Below are 26,460 nucleotides of genomic sequence, written 5' to 3'. Positions count from 1 at the left end.
GGGAAATCGTTAAACTGCTGCTGTACTAGGCAGACACCTCCCTAGTGTATGGTCTCCTGAAGGCCAGCTTATGCATTGGAATGTGGGTGCACCATGCCTGTTCTTGGTGGAATTGTAAAGTTAGCGCTACAAAAATGTTTCTGCAGCAATTTATTGGATCTGCTAATAAATAAATAAAAAAGTACTGAATTTGCATGGAGGTGCATAGAATGAACTGGAGATGAAAGAAAAGAAAAAGAGAATAAGGAAAGGGAAGAGGGAAAGAGCAAATAATATTTGGGTTGGAGAAGTGACTGAATTTATTTCTTCTCCTCTTCATTATTCTCTTTTCCTGGCAGGCATCCTAGAGCTCCACATTGAAGACGGAATGATGTGGTGACTGTTTTGAGCACTTACGTGATATTAATATTTCCAGCTAGTCTGGATTCTGTAGTTAAATAGCTGGAGGGAAAGGAAGAGTATCCATCACCGTGCAGGGCCCTGGCCTGTCTGCAGAACTGTCTCGGCACACACGTTCAAATGTTGGTAACTAAGTGTGGCCCAGCGTCAGTTGATGGGCCCCACTTTTCCTTCAGCAGGAGGCTGGTGGCAGCTAAACCCTCCCCCCAAACTGTAACCTGTTATTTAAACGGAGTCTGGCGAGCATGGGGGTATGGGCATATGGAGCTGGAGAATGAGATCAGTGGCCCTCCCAAAACTCCTCTGATCAGCAATGACAGTTCTCGAGCCTGCTACCTTACTGAAGCATTGGTTCAATCCTCCCTATGAGAGAAGAGTGCCACCTAGTGAGCTCTCAATACACCTGCCTGCCGCATCTTGGGTTGCAGGTCTCCCATTCAGGAATGAAACTACTTCACTTGTGAGAGCAGAGATGAAATAATTACTCAACTGAAATGTAATTGGGACTCTGGAACTAGGAGCCCCAAAATGCTGGGCCTTGGTGTTATAAGTGATGGGAAAGATGGTGCGTTCAGCAGCAGAGCACTCCCTTGATAATTGCCCTGTACTGTTCACTCCTTCTGAAGCACCTGGCATTGGCCACTGCTGGAAGACAGGATACTGAGCTAGACGGATCATTGGTCTGACCCACTAGGGCCGTTCTTATGTCCTTCTTCCTGCCTCCCTAATGGCTGGGCACCAGCTGGGGGGACAAGGAGAGGGGAGGCCACCCTGCACCGCAGGTGGGGGAAGCTGCTGCAGAGGAATCCCTGCAGCCGTGTGGGATGTGTGAAGGCCATGAAGAGCTTTGGGCAGTGTGGGGCTGCCTATGCGTGAGGGACACTTGGCAGACCTGGCAAAGGGGCCCCACCAGAAGGAGTTAAAGGGGGAAATGCTGACAGTGGGTCTCTGAACATTTCCAGTCAGTGAGCTCTGCTCAGTGGGGGAATCCATGGGGACATTCCCAGAGGGAAAGGGCGGGAGTCCCTAACACTGGGTCAGCACATTCACAGCTGGACAGTAGAGGCCAGTCCTGCCCTGGGCCCCCAGGTCTGACTGGGTTGGCATTTTCCTTCCCTAACCTCTGTGATCCCATGATTTGAAAGGTGAGTGCTCCTGGCTCTCCCAGCAGAGCTGCCTGACACCTGGATATGTTCGTAGGGTCCCTGTGCCATCCCCATGGCTGTGTGTCCACTCCAAGGGACCCAGGACTCCGCTCTGTGTTTTTCTGTCAGGAAAGATAAACCCAGAGCTGTTCGGTGCCCCCATTTCTGGAATTGCAACAATAGCATCCCCAAGCACTGATAGGAAGTGGGAAGGAGCCCCCTGGGGTCTGTCACATCCCCACATTAGCTCAGGGCTGCCTGCATTTCAGGGGGCTTCCCATGGCTAATTATGGAAACGAGCCAAGCCCCTGAGGTTGCCCAGTGCTCCTGGAGCAAGGGCCTTTGTGCGCCTTCCAACTTCTCCTCTTTGCTCCTTGGCCAGGGAGGAGAGGAGCTCTGGCTGCTCCTTTCTTTGCCTCCTTCCCTCATTTGGGAATGGGGCATTCCAGACCTGGGGGCTTCTCCCATTGTCTCTCTGTGCTGTCACCCTTTCCCGGCAGGGGGGAAGAAGGAGGGGAGATAGACATTTCACCCTGCAACTCTCCTATTCTTTTCCCCCAGTCACTGGGGGAGCTGCTCCAGCAGACTGTTCCATCCCAGCTCCACGCTAGCAAGCCAGGTGGTGAGGACAGATGAGCAACACTGGGGAAAGCGCTCCCAGTCAGCCGGAGACCAGCTTCCTGTGTGCTGAAACAGGAAGGCAGAACATTGGCGGAGACCGGCCTTTCCAAGAACAGATTTAAACAACCAGGGGCAGCCCTGGATTAATGGAGATTATTGTCAGCTAAGTGTATGATGTAGCTGTGAAATTCCAAGTGACCATGGTGCTAAGCGTAGTGACAATCAGGAAGCTGTACACGACTGCTGATTTGCGGCAATATGGAGGTACCTCACTCAAGTGCTGTGAGGCCAAATTCAGCAGCATGTTTTGAGATCCTCAGGTGGAGGCCTCTGAGCTATGCAAAGTATTATTACTGTTATATTTATTTTGGAATGTCTACATTCTGTTTCTTTTTCACATTGGATTCCCTCTCCCAATCTCCCCTTTATTCTATTATGGTTTTAAAGCAACAAAAATATATGTCGCAAGGAAATAAATTTCTTTGTTTGTATTAATAACGCCTCAGATGATCAGAAGTGAAAGAATTTTAAAACCCCAAAGTGCTTGTTCCTATTTGTGCTGTTTGTTTACTTTCTGCATGTCTTCCAGTTTGCACAATGGAAACCAACCGAATAGGGTGACTCGATGTCCCGTTTTTAAAGGGACAGTCCCATTTTTTGGGACTTTTTCTTATATAGGCGCATATTACCCCTCACTCCCTGTCCCGTTTTTTCACAGTTGCTATCTGGTAACTCTACAACCGAATCAGCTTCCCTTTTTTCACTTATGGTCAACGTCACTTTCAGGTGCTGACAGCTGAATGTGAGTTGCAAATACTAAAGAGGAAGGGTCATTTGTTTAAAACCAGCTGTTTCCTTTGGAACTGAAAAAAAATTGTGCAAACATAGCTACTGCTCTTAGCTTTTATAAAAGTTTGCTTTTACAGTGTTTAAATGTTGGGCACCAATTTAAGTTGCTTTTGCCCTTTAAGTGTGTTGCAACACGGAGGGTGGTATGAGGACATTTGGGCTTTAAAAATAGCATCGGTTATTATTAATTAGACATTAAACTCCATTTCCCAGAAACTCAGAGGATGCTGCGAAAGAGCCTGTCATCTCGACCCTCGAGAACTACATTTCCCAGACAGCTCTGCGTATCCATCTGGCTCTGTAGCTGACTCGTATTATTTCTGTTCCACATTGCAAGAGAGGTTAAGAACTACACTTCCCAGTGTGCTTCTGAGAGACATGCTCTGTGCAGAGATGTCCAGGGCCTGGGACAGGGGAGCTGCTTTGTTTTGGACCTGTACAAGGAATTAATCCCAGCACTTAACACACTAACAGGCGTGGAGACCCCAGTGAAGGCCAGCTGGGGAGCTCCAGGAGGTAAGTCACAGCCTGCAGAGAGGGAGGCAGAGTGGGAAATGTCTGGTTCTGGGTGCTGAAAACATTGGGACTCTGATGGGGACAGGCTGTGTGTAAGGCAGAGAGCAAGGGCACATGCCTATGTATTGAAAATATGGTAGGGGACTCTTCCCTCTGCGTGCAGGTGGGTGCTGGGTGAAACATGAGCAGGGATCCTAGTTTCCAGTGATTAACCTCCCCTCCAAATTCTCTGGTTAAAAAAACATAAAAATCTGCATTTTCCCACGATTAAAATGAAATGCTGAACTTTAGTTTCCCTAGCCACAATACAGTGGAACTCTGTTTATCCGCTCTAATTAGGATGGGGGCCAGATTGGATAATCAGAAATTTGGATAATCTGGAGAGCTTCAGCTCTGGGCAGTGGGTCTTGGGCTGTCAGCCCTGGTTTGGTCAATCCGGAGAGCTGGATAACGGAGGCTCAGATAAACGGAGTTCCGCTGGATATGTTTTTATTTTTTCACAAAATGTAAAAACTAAAGATTCTCTGTAAAGATGCAAATTGCACGTTTTTCTGTGGCAAATGGATTTCTAGGAACCCTGAACGTGAGCCACAATTTGGGTCTCTGTGTGCCAGGTTGGACAATGCAGCGCTTTCTCTCTGGGAGTGTGTGTCAGGGAGGACGTTAATACCTTTTTCCCTGCACAGGCAGGAGTTGTGCTGTACCACATCTAATAATCTGTTGGCCAGTGTCTGTCAGATGGTGTGATCTTTAGGGTCTTTTCTTCCTACATGGTACAAATAAAAGCATACAACAGGTAGGGACCCTAATTTAGATATTAACTGTATATCTGGTTGACAAGCCATTCATTCAGTCTAGTTTACTGAACTCTTAATAGCTACAATCCTGCCAAAGCGTGCCTGTGCCTTCCCACTTACTGCTCGGCTGTTAAAACTGAATTATTTGTAAATCTCTAAAGTGTTCAGTCAGGGAAAAAAACTGTGATTAGGGACATATGTGAGGGGGATGGAGCTTTTGAGTTCATTTTATACCATGCTCATCACCATGGTATCTAACCATCTCTGCAATCTCTGAATGCTATAAGGAAACCTGTTTGTAGGGTGAGATATATATATTCTAATTGCAGGAAGTTCATGGTGGTTGTTAGTTGTAAGGCAGTCAACCAAGTTGTGAATGGGCTTTTGAATGAGGAAGTGACAGCAAACTGAGTAGTCATTAAATTTTGCTCACTCAAATTCTGACATCAACTTTGAACTTGACCTTGGTCTTATGCTTGGACTGAAGGGACCCGAGACCAAACTTGAAGAAATAAAATACCCTGTATTGCTACCTTAATTTTCTCTCTTAAGGTGTAAAACTGGTAACCACATTTGCAAGGGAAGATAACCAGCCCAGACTTCATAATAGTTTGAAAGTGGGCTGGATGCAGAAGGGACTGTTGAAAGTGCTACTTATAAATCATCATATGTTGTGTATTGGTGCTTCAGTTTCTTGGCTACATGTCTCCTGAAGTCGGAAGTAAAAATCAAAATGACTTCTAATGAATTTTGGTCATTTGGTGCTCATTTGGCCCCAATCCTGCACTCGCCTCCATGCAGGTGGGCTACTGTCTCTGTGCATAAACCAGTACACTTCAGTGGGGCTCTGTGGAGGCATAGGGGCCTGACTCCGCAGATCCAATTGCAAGGTCAGGGCCTTGCAGGCCTCTGATACATATTTGATGTTTAGAAGATCAAGAGCTCTGATGGAAGGTATCTAGCAGAAATCAGCTGGTTTCATTCTGCAGGCTGTAGTTTGATATTGGCAGCCCAGTGACTGGGGTGTATTTTCTTTTGAATGATGGTTAAATATTATTATTTGTTGCTTTAATAGGGACAAGTGACCAGAACGGTTGTTCTGGGGAAGGTGCATTAGATAAGATTTCTGAACCGTTGTGAATGTGCCAGAAGAATTTAAAAATGTATCTATCTTTTTAAGGAACATGCCCACACAACAGGAAAAGACTTAGGAACAGGCTAAGCATGAATAGCTCCAAGGGTGATAGCAGATTAGCACCAGGGCTGGCGTGGTTACTCTCCAGTAGGCTGGTCCAAAGCCTTTCTTCTCCTTCAGTGCACTTCCTGCCACACTTCTGGAGAGTTTCTGTTGCAGTTCACTTTGCAGCAGGTACTAGGATTCTCGGAACATGGCCCAGAATCCTTTATAACAGCACTATAGCTAGTGTGAAGGATCTGAACTCCCTGTCTGGGGCTGGAGGAGCCTGCTGCCAATGGCTGAGCAGAAAAAGGGGCCGCAAGGATGAATATGTAGATGGAGGAAGGTTGCTGTGCTGGGGTGGGTGGGTTTGTTTGCAATAAGAATTTTTGTTTTGGTTTTTGGTGTGCAGAGACCACTAATCCTGTCTTCACTTCCTGAATCAATGCTTGTAGGGTTAGCTCAGTCCTGCCCTACCTCAAATATCAATGGTTAGCATATCTCCTATGATGAAGATGAGGTGATTTGTCCTAGGGAATAACTCTGAGGCCTAATCTACACTTAAAAATTAGATCGACCTAACTACTTCGCTCAGGGCTGTGAAAAATTTTGCTCCCGGTGCAATGTAGTTAGGTCGACCTAACCCCCATCGTAGACGCGGCTTTTCTTCTGTCAACTTAGCTATTGCCTCCCAGAGAGGCAGCTAACCTACAGCAATGGAAAACCCCTGTCTATTTATGCAGGAAGCAATAACACTATGGCACTACAGTGGCACAGCTGAATCACCATAGCTGTGCTGCTGTCGCTGCTGTAGTGTAGACATACCCTGAGATAATTATAATTGAGAAACATAGAACTGTGTTAACTGAGTAATGCATTTGTTTAACCAGTTGCCATTCTAAGCTCTGGAGAAGGGAAGAGTGTGGGGTGATGTCCCCTCACACAGTTACTCTACACTCATTGGCTTCAGAATGCTCTGACTAGTCCAGAGCATTGGCTTGTTGTTATAATGAGATAATTGCAGGATACTTCCTGTTTACAAGGTAATAACTACATCCTGGGCAGACATCCTGAGATGTTTATTGCCCAGGGCACAGTTATTATTCAGTTAAGAGGAAGAACCATCTGTTGCACTGAGAGATGCTCATTTGTGTCATATACCCTGTCCATCCCTCTGCTCCTCCTTACTCTTCACAGAGACTTAGCCCCACCCTCAATAAGTGAGTGATTTGTAATGTAACGATATTCTTCATAAAGCTGTCACAACCCTCCCCCACGCTAATTAATATTATGGTGCATTAATAGCTGGAAGGAGAGGATGTTGTATGTAGAACTGCTGGTATGCATACAGATTGGCTCATCTGCTCTAAAGCCATCATAGGAGGAGGTGGTACATAGGGCATGGTCTCTTTGCCCATAGGAGCAGAAACACAGGCCTCATTTTCCCTCAGAGACCCATACTGCCACTTTGTGGGAAACAGGTACATGTTCAAATTACAGACAGTTCTGCTTGTGTCATTTACTGAATGTTCCTTCCCTGTCTTTTATCCTTAGCTCATCAATGTAGCTAGTCCAAGTTAACCCCAGTTTGGGATTAGAGGGTTGACTCCAACAAGCTACATCGAGGTAAAAACTACCCGTGCCTTGTCTCCACTAGGATTTTACATTGCAATAGCTATCTTAATGCAAAAACAAGCCTATTTTTTGCAGTGAAGACCTAGGCATAATCCTCTCTATAAGACTACAGTGAAAGGCTGGGGAAATGAGTCTGATGTCACAGTGGGTTTCACGTCTTCAGGTGGGGAATAAGTGGCAGGATCAGATGTAAAAGATCCTGGGCCTGATTCTCCTCTGAGTTGTACCATCATAAATCAGGAGCAGCTGCACTGAAGTCAGCAAAAGTTATCTGGTGCAAAACTGGAGTGAGAAACAGGGCCCATCTCCATGAATACAACTACAATTATGAATCGTAAGAAATGTAATATAGACAAAAAGACAACCCAACTGTGAGATGGGTCTGTGTTCTCCCCCTTGTACAGAAGGGGAAATGGGTCCGGAGATGCTTGAGGTCATGGCGGGAATAGAACCCAGGAGGTCTGTGATGGGGCAGGGCGCTGGTGGGAGCCTGGCATGCGGGTCACCGGGCCAGGCTCAGCTGTTGTGTGTGTTCCACCATGGGCAGCCCCAGCACTAGGCTGGAGGGGGGCCCCGGGCCCCAGCAATATGCCCAGGCCCTGGAGCCCCCAGCCCCAGACTCTGCCTCCCCCAGCCCCAAGGTTGCTTCAGTAGGGAGCGTTGAAGGCTGTGCCTCTCCCCCCGCCCCCTGCGGCCGCCCGTGCATTGCGCCCCTGATGGGGACGGGCTGCGCATGCGCGGCTCCAGGCCGGCGCCGCACAGCGAGCTCCCCTGGCGGCCGCCGTGAGTGCTGCAAAGCTGGGGAGGCTGCTGGCGCATGCGCAGTGTGTCTCGGCCGCCCGGCGAGCTGGGCTGGGAAGTCCGGCCTGGGAAGCCGTGGAGCCCTGGAAGCGTCTCCCCGCCGCCGGCAGCTCCGGGTGAGCCCCGCTCCCTCCCCCCGTGCACTGCGCTCTGCCCCCCGTCCCGCCGCCCGCTCCCTGCCCCCCGGGCACTGCGCTCTGCCCCCGTCCCGCCGCCCGCTCCCTGCCGCCCTCCGCTGGGTGCTCTATCCCGGGTACCCCGTCCCGCCGCCCGCTCCCTGCCCCGGGCACCGCTCTCTGCCCCCCGTGCACTGCGCTCTGCTCCCCGTCCCGCCGCCCGCTCCCTGCCCCGGGCACCGCTCTCTGCCCCCCGTGCACTGCGCTCTGCCCCCCGTCCCGCCGCCCGCTCCCTGCCCCGGGCACTGCGCTCTGCCCCCCGTCCCGCCGCCCGCTCCCTGCCCCGGGCACCGCTCCCTGCCCCCCGTGCACTGCGCTCTGCTCCCCGTCCCGCCGCCCGCTCCCTGCCCCGGGCACCGCTCTCTGCCCCCCGTGCACTGCGCTCTGCTCCCCGTCCCGCCGCCCGCTCCCTGCCCCGGGCACTGCGCTCTGCCCCCCGTCCCGCCGCCCGCTCCTTGCCCTGCTCCCTGCCGCCCTCCGCTGGGTGCTCTATCCCGGGCACCCCCGGGTACTCCGTCCCGCCGCCCGCTCCCTGCCCCGGGCACCGCTCCCTGCCCTGTGCCGCCCTCCGCTGGGTGCTCTATCCCAGACACCCCCGGGTACCCCGTCCTGCTGCCTGCCCCGGGCACCGCTCCCTGCCCTGTGCTGTCCTCCGCTGGGTGCTCTATCTTGGGCACCCCCGGGTACCCCGTCCCGCCGCCTGCTCCTTGTCCCGGGCACCGCGCTCTGCCTCCCGTTCTGCTGCCTGCTCCTTGTCCTGGGCACCGCTCCCTGCCCCGTGCCGCCCTCCGCTGGGTGCTCTATCCCCAACACCCCCGGGCACCCCGTCCTGCCGCCCGCTCCCTGCCCCCGGGCACCGCTCCCTGCCCTGTGCCGCCCTCCGCTGTGTGCTCTATCCCAGACACCTCCGGGCACCCCATACTGCCCCCCGCTCCCTGCCCTGGGCATCGCGCTCTGCCCCCCGCTCCCTGCCCCATCCCACTGCCCGCTCCCTGCCCCGGGCACCGCACTCTGTCCCCCGCTCCCTGCCCCATCCCGCCCTCCACTGGGTGCTCTATCCCAGACACCTCCTGACACCCCGTCCCGCTCCCTGTCCCGGGCACCGCGCTCTGCTCCTGCCTCATCCCGCTCCCTGCCCCAGGCACTATGTCCCACCGCCTGCTCCTTGGCCACTGGGCACTGCGCTCTACTCCCCGCTCCCTGCCCCTGGCACCGTGCTCTTCCCCCTACTCTCTGCCCCCTGCTCTGCCCTGGGTGCCCTATCCTAGACACCCCCTGGGCACCCAGCCTTCCCTGTCCCGGTTGCTGTGGGTAACATCCATTCCCTGCCCCAGGCACTCCCCCGACCTGCCTGCATGTCCCGGCCCAGATGCTTTCCCCCTCAGGTGCCTCATCTCCTTTGTCTTCACCCCAGGCAACTCCATAGGGCTCCCTCCCCAGCGTCCTCGCTCTGGGTTTCCTGGGGTTACCCCGAACTCCTTGCCCTTCCTCTTCCGACCTGCCCTGTCTCCCTCTGTTGGGTGCTACCCCGTTTCTGTGGGGAGAGGGCCCCATAGCCACCGAGTGGGTCCTTTCTCCGCAGGAGAGAAGGGTGGGGAAGAATCCCCCATCACGGAGTGGGGGGTATTGTCTACCTGGATGTACAGGGGAAGGGGAGGCAGTTTTATAGGGACACACTGAATTGGGGGTGTGTGGTGTGTCTGCTTTATAGGGATGTGCTGAATTGGAGGCTAAATCCAGTGGGCGCAGCTGCTTTGTAGGGGATCAGGTAGCCTGGGGTGGCCCTTTCTAAGAACATTTGTTAGGGAGCTGACTTGGCTTAATGATAGTGACTGGAACTGGAAAAATGCCACTTGCTGAGGAAGTGTTCAGCCAATGCCAGCAGGTGAAGAGAAGAGCTCTGCTGTTTCAGCACAGCCATCATCCGTTTTATTCCTGGACATTTATTCAGCCCAGGATTTTTTCCACTTAAATTCTTTTAGACTTTATTCATGGACTTCTCTCTTAACTGGGATGATACTGTCCTTTGGCCCTTCCCAGATGAGGGGTTTCTGCTGTCTATTGGCTTAATTGCCAAAAAACACTTTCATTTGTAACCATAAATGTGACTCATGTCCTTATCTGACACAGATCCATTAGTACTGTGGTTTTCTACCTGTGGTGCGCGAACCCCTAGGGGTCCACAGACTGTGTCTAAAGGGTCCGCGAAAGGTTGTAGTTACCATAGAACAGTGGTTTTCTACCTGTGATGCGTGGACTCCTGGGGGTCTGCAGACTGTCCGCAAATGAAAAAAGGTTAGAAATCGCTGCATTAGTATAATCATTGACTTCACTGCGGCCATGTCTATGCAACAGCAATATTACTACAGTGCCGTAGCTATGCCACCGTTACTCCATAGTGTAGACACAGACTACAGAAATGGAAGGAGTTTTTCCATTGCTTCAGGAATTCCACCTCCTAAGCTTACAGAAACTGGGTCAATGAAGCATTCCTCCTTCAGCCGCATCTACACTTAAAATCTAGGTTGGCGTAGCTACACCACTCAAAGGTGGGATTTTTCACACCCCCTGAGTGATGTAGCTATGTTGACCTACGTTTTAAATGTAGACCAGGCTGAGCGAAATAAGAATGTGCAGAATGGGGTTCTGCAGAGGCTCAGGAGTGCCCCCATGTGGATCTGATTACAGAACTGGGGCCCAAATTTGGGGTGACAACTTAAAAATCTGGGCTAAAGCTTTGCGTTCTAAAGAAAGCACAATAATGAAATATAATTTGCAGGGTGGATTTGATTTAAATCATGATTTAGTCAGGAAGACTCGATTTAATAATGGATTTCTACATAAAAGTGCATTCTTGTTGGTTGTTATAACCTTAATACATATTCTTCACAACTCAAGATAGATGTAGGTTTCATTTTCAAAAGGTACACGCTATACATTTTTAAACGGGGATTTATTTTGAAAACTTTTCAGATTAGTTTTACAGCTATATCAGAAAATGAATGTTTGGTTATTTCATTTACCAAAGATAATTGAAGCAGATATTTATGAAGTCATTGGGAGGTGAACAATCTCCAATTCAACAGGTTAATCATTAATATTTGGAGGATTTTCTTGCCAGGCTGTATTAGGAGGAGAACATCACCAGACAGCCATTTAAACTGTTTTATTTACTAAAACAACAACGTTATGTATTCTGGATTTTTTTCTTCAACAGCAAACATATAATATTATAATAAAACAAGCATATGAATTTTTGAATTTAGTTAAACATTCAAGTTTTTTAAAATCAGGTTTGTTTTTGTTAAAATTGTTTTTAACTAAAATAGTTAAATGAAATTAAAAAAAAAAATTTAAATCGACTGTCAGCGAGATCAATATGAGAAACTTAACATATTGGCTTCTGCAGCTAACTCAGTCGTCTTCACCTTCATTTTCCTGTTTGTTCATAATCTGGAAAAGAAAAACAAGCTTTCCTGCTTTTTCAGGTCCCAAACGATTTCTCAGTTTGGAATGAATTAGTCCAAAGGAAGAAAATATTCTTTCTACACCAGCAGAAGAAGGTACTGCTGTTAAAAGTGAGATTATCACTTCAACAGTCTCTGAATCCAAGTGCTTAAGTGACTTCCATCAGTTCACTGGTGTGACTTGCTTTAAAACATCATCAGCAAACATATATTTCTTGAATGGTTCTTGATCCCAAACTGGGTCTCTCTTATGGCCTGCTGCCATTATAAGTTTTCCCTTCTAGTGAGACAATGGTATGGTAGATCTCAAATCAATGAAGGCTACACTTAGAACGTCCTCAAGACTTCTGGAATATGCGGCTCAAACAGTTTCACTTTTGTTTCTACTGACTGTCCCTCCCTTCTCACATTTATCTTCAGACTTCTTCTCCTTGTCCAGATCTGTTCCGCCCTCAACAATCTTCTATTCATTGAACTTTTTGAAACTTTGCACTTTGAGAGAGGTAAGGGATCGACTCTGGATACACAAATTTGCAGAGGGACAATAGGGTTGAGGTCTGTTATTTCTCACCTCTATATATTTATTTATTTATTTATTTATTTATTTATAAGCATTTTTGCTGTTTACAAGCATGTTATCTCTGGAGACACAAATCCACAGTTTGAGAACTGCAAAACTAAGCTTCTCTGATGGTATTTTCTAGACTGAGCACTGAGTCCCATTTATTTTATTTTTTAAAAATCTTTGATTTTTATCCACCCTGATATTAATTAATTTAAAAGGGCACTGTGATGGAGTGGATTAGCCTCCTACTATGGAATGGGGATACAGGAACAACTCTGGGCCCCAGAAGCCCTTCCCGGTGGGCCTGCTGGGCATGCTCCAGTGGGAGGAGGGGTTTAAAAAGAGGCACTGCAGTGCAGTGGGGCAGGGAGCAGAGGGAGATGGACCTGTGCTCACAACTGTGGAGGGACTACGCAAGGAGGATTCATCACCAGGAGGGGGCTGCTGCACAGGCAGCATTGTGGCTCCCATTGCACAGGATAACCAAAAGCCTTGATGTGCCTTGAGGAGGGACAAAGTGGTAGGAGACCCAGAGAAGTGTGTTAGCCAGATTGCAGGTAGCAAACAGCATCCTTAAGTACTCAAGAGGGCCCTGAGTCGGAAGCGGTGGAGTGCCCAGCCCAGGTTCCCTCTCCCTGTCTCCCTCTGGCTGCTGCTTCAGACTGTAACCCCTAGGCTGCCCGGAGACATGTTCTAGCTGCTGAGGGGTGAGGGCTTCCTGAACCTTTTTTACACAGAACGTTGCGATAATTGAAAGAGATCAGAGAAAACACTTTTTTCTCTACCTTTGTCAGGTTGATGATTATATGCATTGTAAACGTTTCTGTCTCCTCTGTATGAATCTTTCACACAGCAATATGGGAGGGGGAGATTTTTAAAAACAGGAAAATATAACTTCAAAACCGCAGAAATTGTCAGGGTCAGCCCTGGGACCAAAAACTACTTCACATTTTAAAAAAATTGATTTCAGGTTGACTGTGTCCATTTGTGAGTTAACTTAGGGCTCATGAAATTGAGGGACTAATAACATGGGTTAGAGGTAGTCACAAGCCAGGCTGGTTCTGTGCAGGATTACCTTATATAGTTCTGCTTATGAATGTCTATCCCAGCCTGCGGCACCCTCTGCTATTCCAGACCTGGACTCTGAGGAGAGTTTACTAGTTATTTTGAACTGTGTTCTCGTTCTTGTGATGAGGACAAATGCGTTGAAGCATTAATGGCTTATATTCAGTGTTTTAATTATATGACAACAAAGATGATAAAGTGACGAATGTTGTAACAGACCACTCAGGAATGAACTAGCCCTTCTGCTCCGTCACTAGTGAAAGAGTGAGGTTAGCAGCTTGTTTTTTCTCTTAACTGGGAGATGGAGTGATTCAGTGGGTTTTGCGGTTAGTACAGTCCATAGTCTTTAGGTGATGATCTACATGCTGGACCAGTGCTTTTTTTACACTTTAAGAGAAGCTGAAGGCTCAAAATTTGATGGTGAGAGTGTTTGGAGTAATTAGTGCTAAGAGCACAGGAGTTGTGAGACCCTACAATAATAATAGGTATCCTTTTATATTGTGCTTTTCATCTGTAGATTTCAAAATTCTTTACAAAGGAGGTTATCATTGTCTCCATGTTACACGTGAGGCAGAGAGGATGACGATTACACAGCTGGATAGTGACAGAGCTGGGAATGGAACCCAGGTCCTTTGACTCCCAATCCAGGCAGTCCACTGGGCCCCACATCCCTTATAATAAACTAGTGATAGCATAGGACTTGCAGGGAGAATATTTTTAGTATAGAAACATGTTTCTGATTTGAGCTTTTAGGGGATTATCATAAACCACTTTCTGTGGACACATGCATATAGACACTAGAGTCATCTGCTAATCACCATCCTGAGCCTACGGCTGGAGGCAGAAGGCTCATCTCAGAATTGCAACACTAGTGATTCTTTAGCCATGGAAGGCCAATGTAGGACTGTAAACAATATGGGTTTCTATTTGACACAGGTCAGAAATCCAGTGTGTTTCCTTTTTAAAAATTGAGTGGGAAAATCTCATAGAAGAAGATTTCACTGGATACATTTATGGAATAAAATGTGTCTGCCATACTTTCCCTTTAATTTGTGTGTGTGTGTGTATACTACTGGAGGAGGAAATGGAGAGATTGGTCCTGCTTTTAGCAGGGGGTTGGACTACATGACCTCCTGAGGTCCCTTCCAACCCTGATATTCTGTGATTCTATGATGATTGTGAAAAATGTTTGACTCCCAAGTCACGTGGTAATTTCTGCCTTACTGGCTCTTACGTGTTTCATAACTGTCCTTTCATCCTGCATACTCATTCTGAGATCTCTTGTTTTTCTACTAGGCTATTTCACAGATGAAATATTATTTTCAGATCTCTATGTCCAGTTAAATGTTTAATACTAGCAGACATCATCATCTTCGCTTAGGTTCCGGTCTACCTCTCTTAGACCCCACTCCATCTTATGGCCCATCTGTTTTGCCACCTTCTGTGCTCTTACAACAAATACCATTCCCAGATTAGTTTTGGCCACTGAGTTTTGGTGCTTAGAGATAAGGACACCCCCAAAGAGTCTTGCTTTGATCAACACAATGTCTGGTTTGAATGCGGTAGATATAAAACTGCAAAACAGAATGTGTGTGAAGGTCAGGGTTTAGATCATTGACTGACGTCAGTGTCTGCTAAAGGCTGTTGCTTATTGATACAGATCCTGAAACTGGGTATTTATAACTCTTCAGTTATTGTAGAAATTAAATGATTCACTTCTATGGCTGAGCATTTGTGTGCTCCTGCAGGAAGAAGAACGTGAAAAGCTGTGCATCATGCTGGAATAGGTTGACAAATTGTTTAGTTGCCAGCAGTGCTCTGTAAATTCCTTGGTACAGCTGTGTTTTAAAGTCTGTCTCAAACAGAGTTTTTGGAGAATAATTGTAGTACTCAGATTTGCCCACAGATTCAGAATATCTGAATATTTAGAGTTAAAATGTTCAGCAGTTAAATAGTTAACAATGTTGACATTTAACTTACCACTATTAGACTTCAGATCTGCTATTTTAGACCGTCTGCAGACACTGTGTTGGTTGGGTATTTGAAGTGTTTTGTTCCTAACCAGAAGGGTTGTTTTCCTAACCAGAAAAAACTTAAAAGCTTAAATTCTAGAGAAACCGATGAAGCCAGAATGGCATAGCAGCTAGTACTAGCACTTATGCAACTCCTTAACACTAGGAATTTGTCACTCAGGATTTTTTTTTTGTCAAAATACCATAGAACCAATTAGTCTTGAAAATCAATAAATCTGCTTTTTTTAAAAGAAGCAAAAAATAAAAAATTCACAACATGTCTCAGCTAAAATATAACACTGAAGACTATGATGTGGTGACCTCTTGTATTACCAAGTTACGGAATACACTAAAGAATATTCAAAGTCAAGGTAAGTCTTGCTGGTGCAAACTCCTCTTTACTTTGGTGCAGCACACCTATGTTGGGTTTTGTTATGGTGTAATTACATCAATGTACACAGGTGACAGTGCACAAATCCCTAATGTAGTCAAAGCCCTAAGTCACTTTGTCTGTCTCTTCTGGCCTGCCCTTTACCTCCTGCAGTACTTATTTCTTTGATGTAGAGTACGTCCAGACTACCCGCCGTATCAGCGGGTAGCGATCAATTTATCGGGGATCGATGTATCGCGTCTTGTTAAGACGCGATATATCAATCCTTGAACGTGCTCCCCGTCGACTCCGGAACTCCACCGGAGCAAGCAGCGGTAGCGGAGTCGACGGGGGAGCCGCGGCTGTCGATCCTGCGCCGTGAGAGAACCCAAGGTAAATCGATCTAAGATACTTCTACTTCAGCTACGCTATTCACGTAGCTGAAGTTGCGTATCTTAGATCGATTCCCCCCCCAGTGTAGACCAGCCCGTAGACTACACTAGGTCTTCCTGTGTAAAGAGTCCTTAGCTCCGGAAAAAGGTCACACTGCCATTCACTCAAATTTGGCCGGCCACTCCTCTATCATTACGTGTGCCAGGTTGCAATGCCTGGAGCAGGGAGCTGGGCCCAACCCCGTGGGACTCAGGAACTGCAGCTTGGGGTGAGTGTAGGGTAAGCTAGCTCTCCAACTCCCCCACGCAACCTCCTCTCTACACCAGGTTGTTGGGTGACCCACCTAGAATCTTCCCATATGGAAGTCATGGACAAACGGAGAAGTCATGGTATCTGTGACTTTTTCACCACTGTGACAAGTCTGCAACCCTAACCACAGCTTTTTAGAAGTAATCAGTTGAGTAGGTAGAGGCCAATCCCATGGAGAGCTTTGTATATCAGGATAGATATCTTGAATTGGACAGTTGTTTGGTGAGATCCATTGCAGAGAGCAGAGTACTGGAGTGATGTGCTCATGGTGACTTGTGTTGTAAGCAGATAGGCAGCTGCATTTTGTACTAGCTGGAGCTTTTTCAGGGTATATGGCTTCATTCCTAGATATGGGTTGCAATACTGATGAGTGGAGTTAATGCAGAACTTTATTTCATTAGTTCAAAAGTCTGAATTTTACAACTTTCAAACCTTTAGAGGCCCTGTGCCCATCTTTTTTCGGGGGTGGGAGAGGAGGTGATTGATGTGTTTTACAATTGTCATGCCTTTTCTTCAGAAATGCTGCACATTAATATAGTAGTAAGTGTTAAAATTACTCATGTCGCCAGGACAAATACTGCCTTCTGTTTAAAATGGCCGAGATGCTATTAAACTTACAATTCCATTACACACATCAGTGTGTAAACCAGGAATTCTTTGTTCACATTTAACATGGTAATGTTTCCTTTTCTCTCTGCCAGGCTCCATCAGTTTCCCATCTCTGCACGATGACAGAGGTTTGGGCTCTTCTCTTCCCTTCTCCCTGTAGTTGATAGTTTTGGAATCAGAGGTGATGCTGGAGTAGAGATGGCAGACAGTGTGAAAACCTTCCTTCATGATCTCGTCAGGGTAAGTCTCTCAGTTTTTCTTGAGCCCAGAATCTCTTCGGGATCTTTTTTTCCCCTTGCATAAGTGGCATAGTGAGATTATAGGCAAAATAGACTGATAGACCAATCAATATTATATGTCTTGAATATTCAGATTATATCCTGTTCTTTAATGCTTAGCGTGCCTCCCTTTCCATGTATCCATTGGTGGACTAAGAATATATCCCCTCCAGTAGTAACCTCAAGTTTCACTCCTGGTTACCTTTTTAAAAAAAATATGGAGCAGAATAGTGGTTGTGTACCTAATTTATGTGTGGGATCACACACAAATACCAGGATTCTAATCTCCCTCCAGCTCCACTCAGTGACATTCTTTTGCTCTTGTGTGTATGGAAATAAGAGGGAGCTACTCTTGTTCAGCATGATACCACTACAGAGTCACACGGCTGAGCATGGTCTGGACAAATGTTGAGCCTCCAAACATCTCTGTGTGCTGCAGAGCACCCTGCAGAATTGAGCCTTAATCATTGGCTTTTCTGCTCAGACTGCTGTCAGAGGGATCAATTATGTATTTTTTGTGATGGGAATGCTTGACTGATTACAGCTGATTTGGATGGTGTTTCAATAGATGGCCCACAGGTGAAAGGCTAACTCCCACCTATTTAAGAAAATGCTACTTCCCTCACCCATTTTTTTTAAAAAGTTGGAAATCTCCTAAGTGCTTTCTGGAGCCCTCTGCGGGTTTAACACAAGTTTTGGGTTTGGGCAACATGGAGCTGATGTTTCTTTGCATCCAGGAAGAGCAAACTGCCTTGGTTTTGTAACTAGAGGACACGATCAAGTAGTGTAAACACCAAATTTTGATTTGCGTTCAACCAGAAATGCCTTGCATATCCTAAATGTGTGTGTAATTTTATTATATTGGCCTTATATTTTCTGCCTCCATGGATTAAAAAAGCAAATAAAATAATAGATAACATGTGTAAAGATGCATCATAAATTGTATTAACTCCCCACTCTTGGTGAGAAATTACAAATAAAATGCACCAGTTCTTGGGAGATCCTTGAAACACTATCTTGTAGATTGATACTTCTATTGATAGCACAGCATTAAGAAACTAATAACTACGCTTCAAATGGCTGTGACAATCTTGCTTATCAGCTTGTGTTACAAACAAGGCAGTAAAGAAACCCAGCTGGGTTAATTCCAGCTTCATATACAAATTGGCAGGAGAAAAAGCACTTTTTGCCAGATAGGAGAAAACAGACAAGGAAAGAAACGATTCTCTGGCTTCTGAGAGAGGGGCTATAAATAGTGGGAAGTCAACAAGAAATTACACCTTTTAAAAAAAATAAATGACAAATTACTTTCTACTGTTCCTTTTAGAGGTGACTAAAATGTTTATGATTTAGGTCACTGGGCCACTGAAAATAGTTGATGTAATGTATTGAACTGAACCTTGGCTACAATTAACAGTATTGGCTTCCCCTCCTGACTTGAGTACTGTTGCTGGCTTTCATCCAAATTGCAGTCTGAGGGAATGATGGGAGCTGAGGGAACACAGGACAGGTGGCCAAACTGTCCCAAAGAGAACAACTGCTCCCTTCTTTGCTACTCCTAACAGCCTCTCTATTCTCCTTTGAATTCTACCTCAGAAGCTCATGACTTTTGAGCGTCCTTCCACCATTGATCTCGCCACAGGTGCTCTCTGTTGCCACTTCTGAGCATGGCCAAGATGACGTAAAAAATAGAGCAATACAGAAACATAGCCTTTATTTTTAGCGTGTGCCAAAATCGCTGTCTCAGGAGCATTTCCTCCACTTCCTTGTTTTGTTATCCCGCTACTGTGACACGTTATCTTCATTAATTGACTGTCTACACTAGACTGAGCTCCTTGAGGCTGGGCCCTTGTCTTTTAAAATGCTATGCACTCCTGCAATTTATATACATCAGTTTTATATATAAGCCTCTCAGACCCACCTAAACTGTGAGATTTTCCTTGAAAGGGAAACTACTGCACAATTTAGTACCCCTGAAATGGAGGTCTTGTTTACAAATTTTTTTTTGAAAGGCCACTATGAATAGAAATGTTGACCTAAAATAAAAAATAAATGCAAGGAAAACCGTTTTATACTTCATACCTTCCCCTGGAGAGTTTGTAACCCAAAGACAGAAGTTTAGGCCAGTGCATGCACCAGAAAGTGAAGCTGCTATTTTTTACTGTCCCTAGCTGACTGAAGCGTGCAAAAGTAAACTGACTCAGTGATCATAATGAAGAGATTTGTAAAATTCCTTCAGTTTCTATAATATAGGGGATTACAGATAATATATGTAACTTTTATGAAGATGATTTTTCAATTGATAGTTTCCCTTGTAACTTTTACTTTGACTGCCCAAAGTATGTTGAGTTCGGGTGTGCTGTTTCCTTGTGTCTGCAGGGAATTAAGGACTCCATCTGGGGGATCTGCACAATCTCCAAGCTGGATGCCCGGATCCAACAGAAAAGAGAAGAGCAGAGAAAAAGGAGAGCAAGCAGCGTGCTCGCCCAGCGGAGAGCTCAGAGTGAGGAGAGGAAGCTGGAGAAGTGAGTAAAGGAGCTTAAGTGTTAGACTAATGGATTTGTTTGTGCCCTCTCAATCTACCATCTACTGAGGACAGGGAGACAGAAAATCATTTGTAAGCAGAATCGTTCTGACTAGGACTATGGAGGCCCTAAATGACTGGGGAAATTGAAAGTCACACTGAATTGGGAACAATCTGCCAGAAGATTTGTCCACATATGTGATATTTCAGAGTAGTCCAGATAGGAGGGAGTTTGAGGTGAGTGTGGATTTCCATGCTTACCTCTCCATGCATTGGGATGAAAATATGCCCCTTAATAGTAGGGACATACTACCTGAAGGTCCATGGGGTCAGAATCTCTCTTAAATACTGGATGTCTCTGAAATACTAAAACGGGATTCATGAGCCAACTGTCATTGAAACAGAAAGGTAATAAATGTAAAATGGATTAAAGGAGATACGCTTTTTACATAAGGCACCTGTAGCAGTGACTTCCACAAGATATCATTGAGGCCAAGAGCTTGGCAAGATTCAGAAATTTTATATGGTTAATGAGAGAGGATTTAAAAAAAAGAAGAGTTATGAACCCTCATGCATCAAGACATAAGCCAACTGAGAACACGGATTTTTACATATTCCTCTGAAGCAGCCACTGTTGGAGACAGGATACTGACCTGGTGGGTAACTAGTCTGATCCATTGCCTGTATTCTGTGGCTGTCTTACAGAAGAGACATTGTATGCAGTGCTGGCAGTTGTGAGATTTGGAAGTAAGCTTTCCACATACAGTTCTGCCATCACACCTCAGAATTTTGCAGGGCTTCCAAAACAACTGTTGTTTCCCAGTCATATCATGTTCTTCAGTGATGTGGAAAAAACATCCACTAAGGACTAGGAAGAGATCCTCAAATTTATTTCCACTTGTGACCAAAACAGGATTTGTACCTGGGTGTCTAGTCTCCAGATTATGGTAGCACTTTTTTTGGCTTCCTTGTTGAGGATTAGGTTAATTTTTGTACTTAAGGCATGGATTCAACCTCTTTGTTAAATCAGTTAATTTGCATTAATTTTTACTTTATAAAAGGTCAATCTTTTAAGAAATAGCACCATATGCCTGTCTTTTTGTTGTTGTTGCCCTGAATGATTTTCGTTATCAAATAAGGCAACTCTTCAGACTTTCCATACAGTTAATGTACTGAAATCTCATGGATTAGCTGCATTTGAATTACACCTCTATCCCGATATAACGTGACCTGATATAACCAGAATTCGGATATAACGCGGTAAAGCGGCGCTGTGGGGCGGGGGGAGAGGCTGCGCGCTCCGGTGAATCAAAGCAAGTTCGATATAACGCAGTTTCACCTATAATGGGGTAAGTTTTTTTGGCTTCTGAGGACAGTGTTATATCGGGGTAGAGGTGTATTATTTTAGGATTAGTGATCATATTTTACTGTTCTTCTTCATAATAAACTTTTTACAGCAGAGACTGATGAGTAAAGTTCTTCTACAGAGGTTCCCATAGAACTGCCCTCTTTCAAAAAGGCCACTGCCTTCCAAATATCCCAAAGAGAGAGAAGGGACGAGGATGGTCCCAGAGAACATAGAGCACCCAAAGAACCTTCTCTCTGCTCTGTAGTGTTAGTATAGACTTAGAGCTATACGGTTAGAAGGGTCCGCAAGGGTCATCTAGTCAAAGTTTTAAATATTGAACATGTCTTTAAAAATCAGTTTAATGTAACCTGGGACTGCAGATACATCATCATCATCATCACCACTCCCATAACCGCATTGGTCGTTGGGGCACCATCACTGGTAAGCAAACAACCAATTGTCTCCACCCCTGACGATTGTGTGTCTGTGCTTGAGTCTCCGCAAAGTCCATTCCTGTCCACTCTTTTATGTCATCAGTCCATCTCTTCTACTGTCTACCTCTTCTTCTCTTCCCCTGTACTGTCCCTTGGAGGGTGATCTTGGATAGGCCAGATGATCTTGTTACATGCACCACTTCAGCTTGCGCTTCTTCACAGTCGTCCGGCAAACTTCATATGACCCAGCGCGTTGGGTGATGATGATGTGGACCTCTTCATTACTGACGTGGTCGAAGTGGGAGATGCCCAGGATTTTACGAAAGTATCTCATCTCTACTACCTGTATTTTCCATTCAAGTTCTGCCGTAAGGGTCCATGTCTCGCACACATGCAGAAAAATGGAGCTGACCAGTGCGTGTAGTAGTTTGTTTGGATTCCAGGGAGATGTTCTTGTTCCTCCAGATTGGCTTTAGCTTTGCCACTGTTGCTGCTGTTTGCGCAATTCTTGCCAGAATTTCTGCCTTTCATCCTTCATAGTGATGATTGCCCCCAAATACTTGAACTGTTTCACTGTCTCCAGCTCTTGTCCACTGACCGTGATATGTGAACTGATTCTGTTTGTCATCAGCTTGGTTTTTTCTGCACTGATTTCCATGCCCTATTTTGCGGAGGTTTCATCCAATCATTTCACAAGGTTGGCAACTTCATCTTTGCTACCTGCCAGGCCGTCAGTGTTATCAGCGAACCGAAAATTTGAGACTGTTCGCCCCCCAACGCTGACTCTGCATATGTGATCTTCTAGGGCATCAGTCATTATGTGCTCCAAGTAGATGTTGAACAGTGTGGACGAAAGAAGGCAGCCTTGCCGGACTCCAACAGTGGTGCGAAACCACTTTCCTATTGTGCCATTGACGAGAACTGCACTGCTGGCCTTGGCATACAGTTGTTTATTGGTAAGAATAAGCTTACCACCAACATTGTACTTCTTCATGGTTGCCCAGAGAGCTTCGTGCCATACTCTGTCAAACGCCTTCTTGAAGTCAACAAAGACGTGTAGATGTCCTGCTGATGTTGTAAGTACTTCTCACGTAGAACACGAGATTGAAAATCTGTTCTGTGGTACTTCTTCCAGCGCGAAAGCCAGCCTGTTCTTCAGTGATAATATTCTCCGCTTGTGGCTTCAATCTGTTCAATATGACTTTCAATATCACTTGGCTGGGATGGCTAATTAAGCTTATGGTCCGGTAATTTTGACACAATTGCAGGTTGCCTTTTTTTGGCAAAGTGATGATTAGTGACTGTGTTCACATGGAGGGCCACTTACCATTCTGCCAGATCTCGTTGCAGATCTTGGTGAGTACATCTCTTACTGTTTCTCCTCTGAATTTCATCAGTTCGGCTGAGATGTTGTCAATACCTGTAGCCTTTCTGATCTTGAGTGCTTTCACAGCTGTCTCCACTTCTTCACGCAGTATTGGAAAGTCATCCTCCTCTGTTGAATCTGGGCTGTCTAGGACACTAGGATCTCCATTTGTCTGGTGGTTGTATAGATCAGAGCAGTAGTTTGTCCACCTATTGATGATGTCCCTTTCTTCCGTAAGACTGTTCCCTTCTTTGTCTTGAATTACGTTAGCTTTGGTCGATCTTTTACAATCTGGAAAGCTCGTTTGCTATTTTTATTATTATATTTTAGAGCATTGTTTTTCTATCCCTATCTCCTTGGCCACTTTCATTCCTTTCTTGATCTTTCTGCCAAACGCTCTGTATTTATCAGCTCTCTCAGTGCTGTTCTTGTCTCTCTTGATATCTCTTCTGATGTCACACATTTGTAGTATTTCATTTGTGACCCAAGGTCACCATGGAAGCTCCTTGTTTTAGCTCTGTTGATCCCAGAACAAAATCGGTTTTGCACCATGATGTAGACCATCAGGTGCATGCCACGTTGATCGTCTGGATGCTTTATGTGCTCCTAATGTGTTTGCAAGAACCAGATTGTTATAGCTGGCAAACTCCAAAAGTTTCAGTTCTCTCTCATTGGTTACCGCATTACAGAAAGGGCCACAGTAATCTCGCCTGTGCGTAGGTACCCACTTTAGCATTCCAATCTCCCTGTACCATCAGGATATCTTTCTTGTGTACCTTATCGATAATGTCTTGTAGCTGATTGTAAAAATCTTCAATTTGCTCATCGTCATAGTCTGTTGTAGGGGCGTAGACTTGTACCACTGTGATATTGAACGGTACTGCCTTTAGACATAAGAATAGCCCTTGGTGCCAGGTGCCCCAGAGGGAATGAACAGAACAGGTAATCATCAAGTGATCCATCCCCTGTTGCCCTTTCCCAGCTTCTGGCAAATAGAGGCTAGGGACACCATTTCTGCCTATCCTGGCTCATAGCCATTGATGGACCTATCCTCTATGAATTTATCTAGTTCTTTTTTAAACCCGGTTATGGTCTTGGCCTTCACAACATCTTCTGTCAAGGAGTTCCACAGGTTGACTGTGTGAAGAAATACTTCCTTTTTTTTTTTTTTTAAACCTGCTGCCTATTTAAATTCATTTGGTGACCCCTAGTTCTTGTGTTATGAGAAGTAGTAAACAACACTTCCTTATGTACTTTCTCTGTAACAGTTATGATTTTATAGACCTCAGTCATATCTCCCCATAGCCGTCTCTTTTCCAAGCTGAAAAGTCCCAGTCTTATTAATCTCTCCTCATACGGAAGTCGTTCCATACCCCTAATCATTTTTGTTGCCCTTTTCTGAACCTTTTCCAATTCCAATATATCTTTTTTGAGATGGGGCAACCACATCTGCACACAGTATTCAAGATGTGGGCGTACCATGGATTTATATAGATGCAATATGATATTTTCTGTCTTATTATCTATCCCTTTCTTAATTATTCCCAGCATTCTTGACTGTCACTGCATATTGAGTGGATATTTTCAGAGAACTATTCACAATGACTCCAAGATCTCTTTCTTGAGTGGTAACAGCTAATTTAGACCCCATCATTTTATATGTATAGTTGGGATTATGCTTTCCAATGTACATTGCTTTTCATTTATATACATTAAATTTCATCTGCTATTTTGTTGCCCAGTCACCCAGTTTTGAGAGATCCTTTTGTAGCTCTTTGCAGTCTGTCTGGGTCTTAACTATCTTTTGTAATTTTGTATCATCTGCAAATTTTGCCATCTCACTGTTTACCCTTTTTCCAGATAATTTATGAATATGTTGAATAGGACTGGGCCCAGTACAGATCCTTGGGGGACACTATTACCACTATTACCTCTCTCCACTCTGAAAACTGACCATTTATACCTACCCTTTGTTTCCTATCTTTTAACCAGTTACCAATCCATGAGAGAACCTTCCCTCTTATCCCGTGGCAGCTTACTCTGTGTAAGAGCCTTTGGTGAGGGACCTTGTTGAATGCTTTCTGAAAATCTAAGTACGCTATATCCACTGGATCCCCTTGTTCCACATGCTTGTTGACCCCCCCCTCAAAGAATTCTACTAGATTGGTGAGGCATGATTTCCCTTTACTAAAACCATGTTGACTCTTCTCAACAAATTATGTTGATCTATATGTCTGACAATATTGTTCTTTATTATAGTTTCAACCAGTTTGCCCAGTACTGAAGTCAGGCTTACAGGCCTGTAATTGCTGGGATCACCTCTGGAGCCCTTTTTAATAATTGGCGTCACATTAGCTATCCTCCAGTCATCTGGTACAGAAGCTGATTTAAATGATAGGTTACAGACTACAGTTAGTAGTTCTGCAATTTCACATTTGAGTTCCTTCAGAACTCTTGGGTGAATACCATCTGGTCCTGGTGACTTCTTATTGTTTAATTTATCAATTTGTTCCAAAACCTCCTCTAACGATATATCAATCTGGGACAGTTCCTCAGATCTGTCACCTAAAAAGAATGGCTTGGGTTTGGGAATCTCCCTCACATCCTCAGCCATGAAGTCGATGCAAAGAATTCATTTAGTTTCTCCACAATGGCCTCATCGTCCTTGAGTGCCTCGATCATCCAGTGGCCCCACTGGTTGTTTAGCAGGCTTCCTGCTTCTGATGTACTTAAAAAAAAAAATTGCTATTACTTTTTGAGTCTTTGGCTAACAGTTCCTCAAATTCTTTTTTGGCCTTCCTAATTGTATTTTTACATTTCATTTGCCAGAGTTTATGCTCCTTTCTATTTTCCTCATTAGGATTTAACTTTCACTTTTTAAAGGATGCCTTTTGGCCTCTCACTGCTTCTTTTACTTTGTTGTTTAGCCACAGTGGCTCTTTTTTGGTTCTCTTACTATGTTTTTTAATTTGGGGTATACATTTAAGTTGAGCCTCTATTATGGTGTCTTTAAAAAGTTTCCACACAACTTGCAGAGATTTCACTTTTGGCGCTGTACCCTTTAATTTCTGTTTAACTAACCTCCTCATTTTTGTGTAGTTCCCCTTTCTGAGATTAAATGCTACAGTGTTGGGCCGCTGTGGTGTTTTTCCTGCCACAGGGATATTAAATGTAATTATATTATGGTCACTATTACCAAGCGGTCCAGCTATATTCACCTCTTGGGCCAGATCTTGTGCTCCACTTAGGCTAAATCAATAATTGCCTCTCCTCTGGTGGGTTCCAGGGACCAGCTGCTGGAAATAACGGATGGAAATAAGCCTACTGGATATTGGGCGGCATCCTAATACTGAATTCTTGATATCTTTATGCACAAGGAATCCTACGCCGTTGGCATGTTTGTCCTCTCCACTTCCCCCTGTGGGTCCGGGGACAGAAGAGGCAACTAAAAGGGGGCTGCCTGCAGAGGGATGGGCTCCTCCAGGTTAGAAATTTGCCCAAGACACACCATATGATGGGCAAGTCAACCATGTCCATACTGGATTGGTCGCAGCCCAGGTTAATAATGACTGCGCCATCCGTCTCCCACCAGGGCGGACGTGAC

At 45.5% G+C, this 26,460-nt stretch overlaps 1 protein-coding gene across 3 annotated transcripts in view; it reads left to right on the top strand.

Annotated features, from left to right (window-relative positions):
* Window positions 1–3,286: 3,286 nt before the first annotated feature.
* Window positions 3,287–26,460, top strand: part of EI24 (EI24 autophagy associated transmembrane protein) — a 37,009-nt gene continuing 13,835 nt past the window's right edge. Inside the window, exons 1-4 of one of the 3 annotated variants that reach the window (XM_065570444.1) lie at window positions 7,957–8,056; window positions 12,004–12,086; window positions 16,999–17,146; window positions 19,564–19,709. In XM_065570444.1, the coding sequence (XP_065426516.1) occupies window positions 17,105–17,146; window positions 19,564–19,709 (188 nt within the window). In that variant the 5' untranslated portion in view covers window positions 7,957–8,056; window positions 12,004–12,086; window positions 16,999–17,104. Of the gene's footprint in view, window positions 3,531–7,919; window positions 8,057–12,003; window positions 12,087–16,998; window positions 17,147–19,563; window positions 19,710–26,460 lie in introns of those variants that run through there. The other 2 variants (XM_008171080.4, XM_065570443.1) reach the window with 2 other exon arrangements.

The sequence above is a fragment of the Chrysemys picta genome, chromosome 16 (assembly GCF_011386835.1).
Source record: "Chrysemys picta bellii isolate R12L10 chromosome 16, ASM1138683v2, whole genome shotgun sequence".
Taxonomy (NCBI): domain Eukaryota; kingdom Metazoa; phylum Chordata; order Testudines; family Emydidae; genus Chrysemys; species Chrysemys picta.
This window is presented reverse-complemented; position numbering and strand designations above follow the sequence as displayed.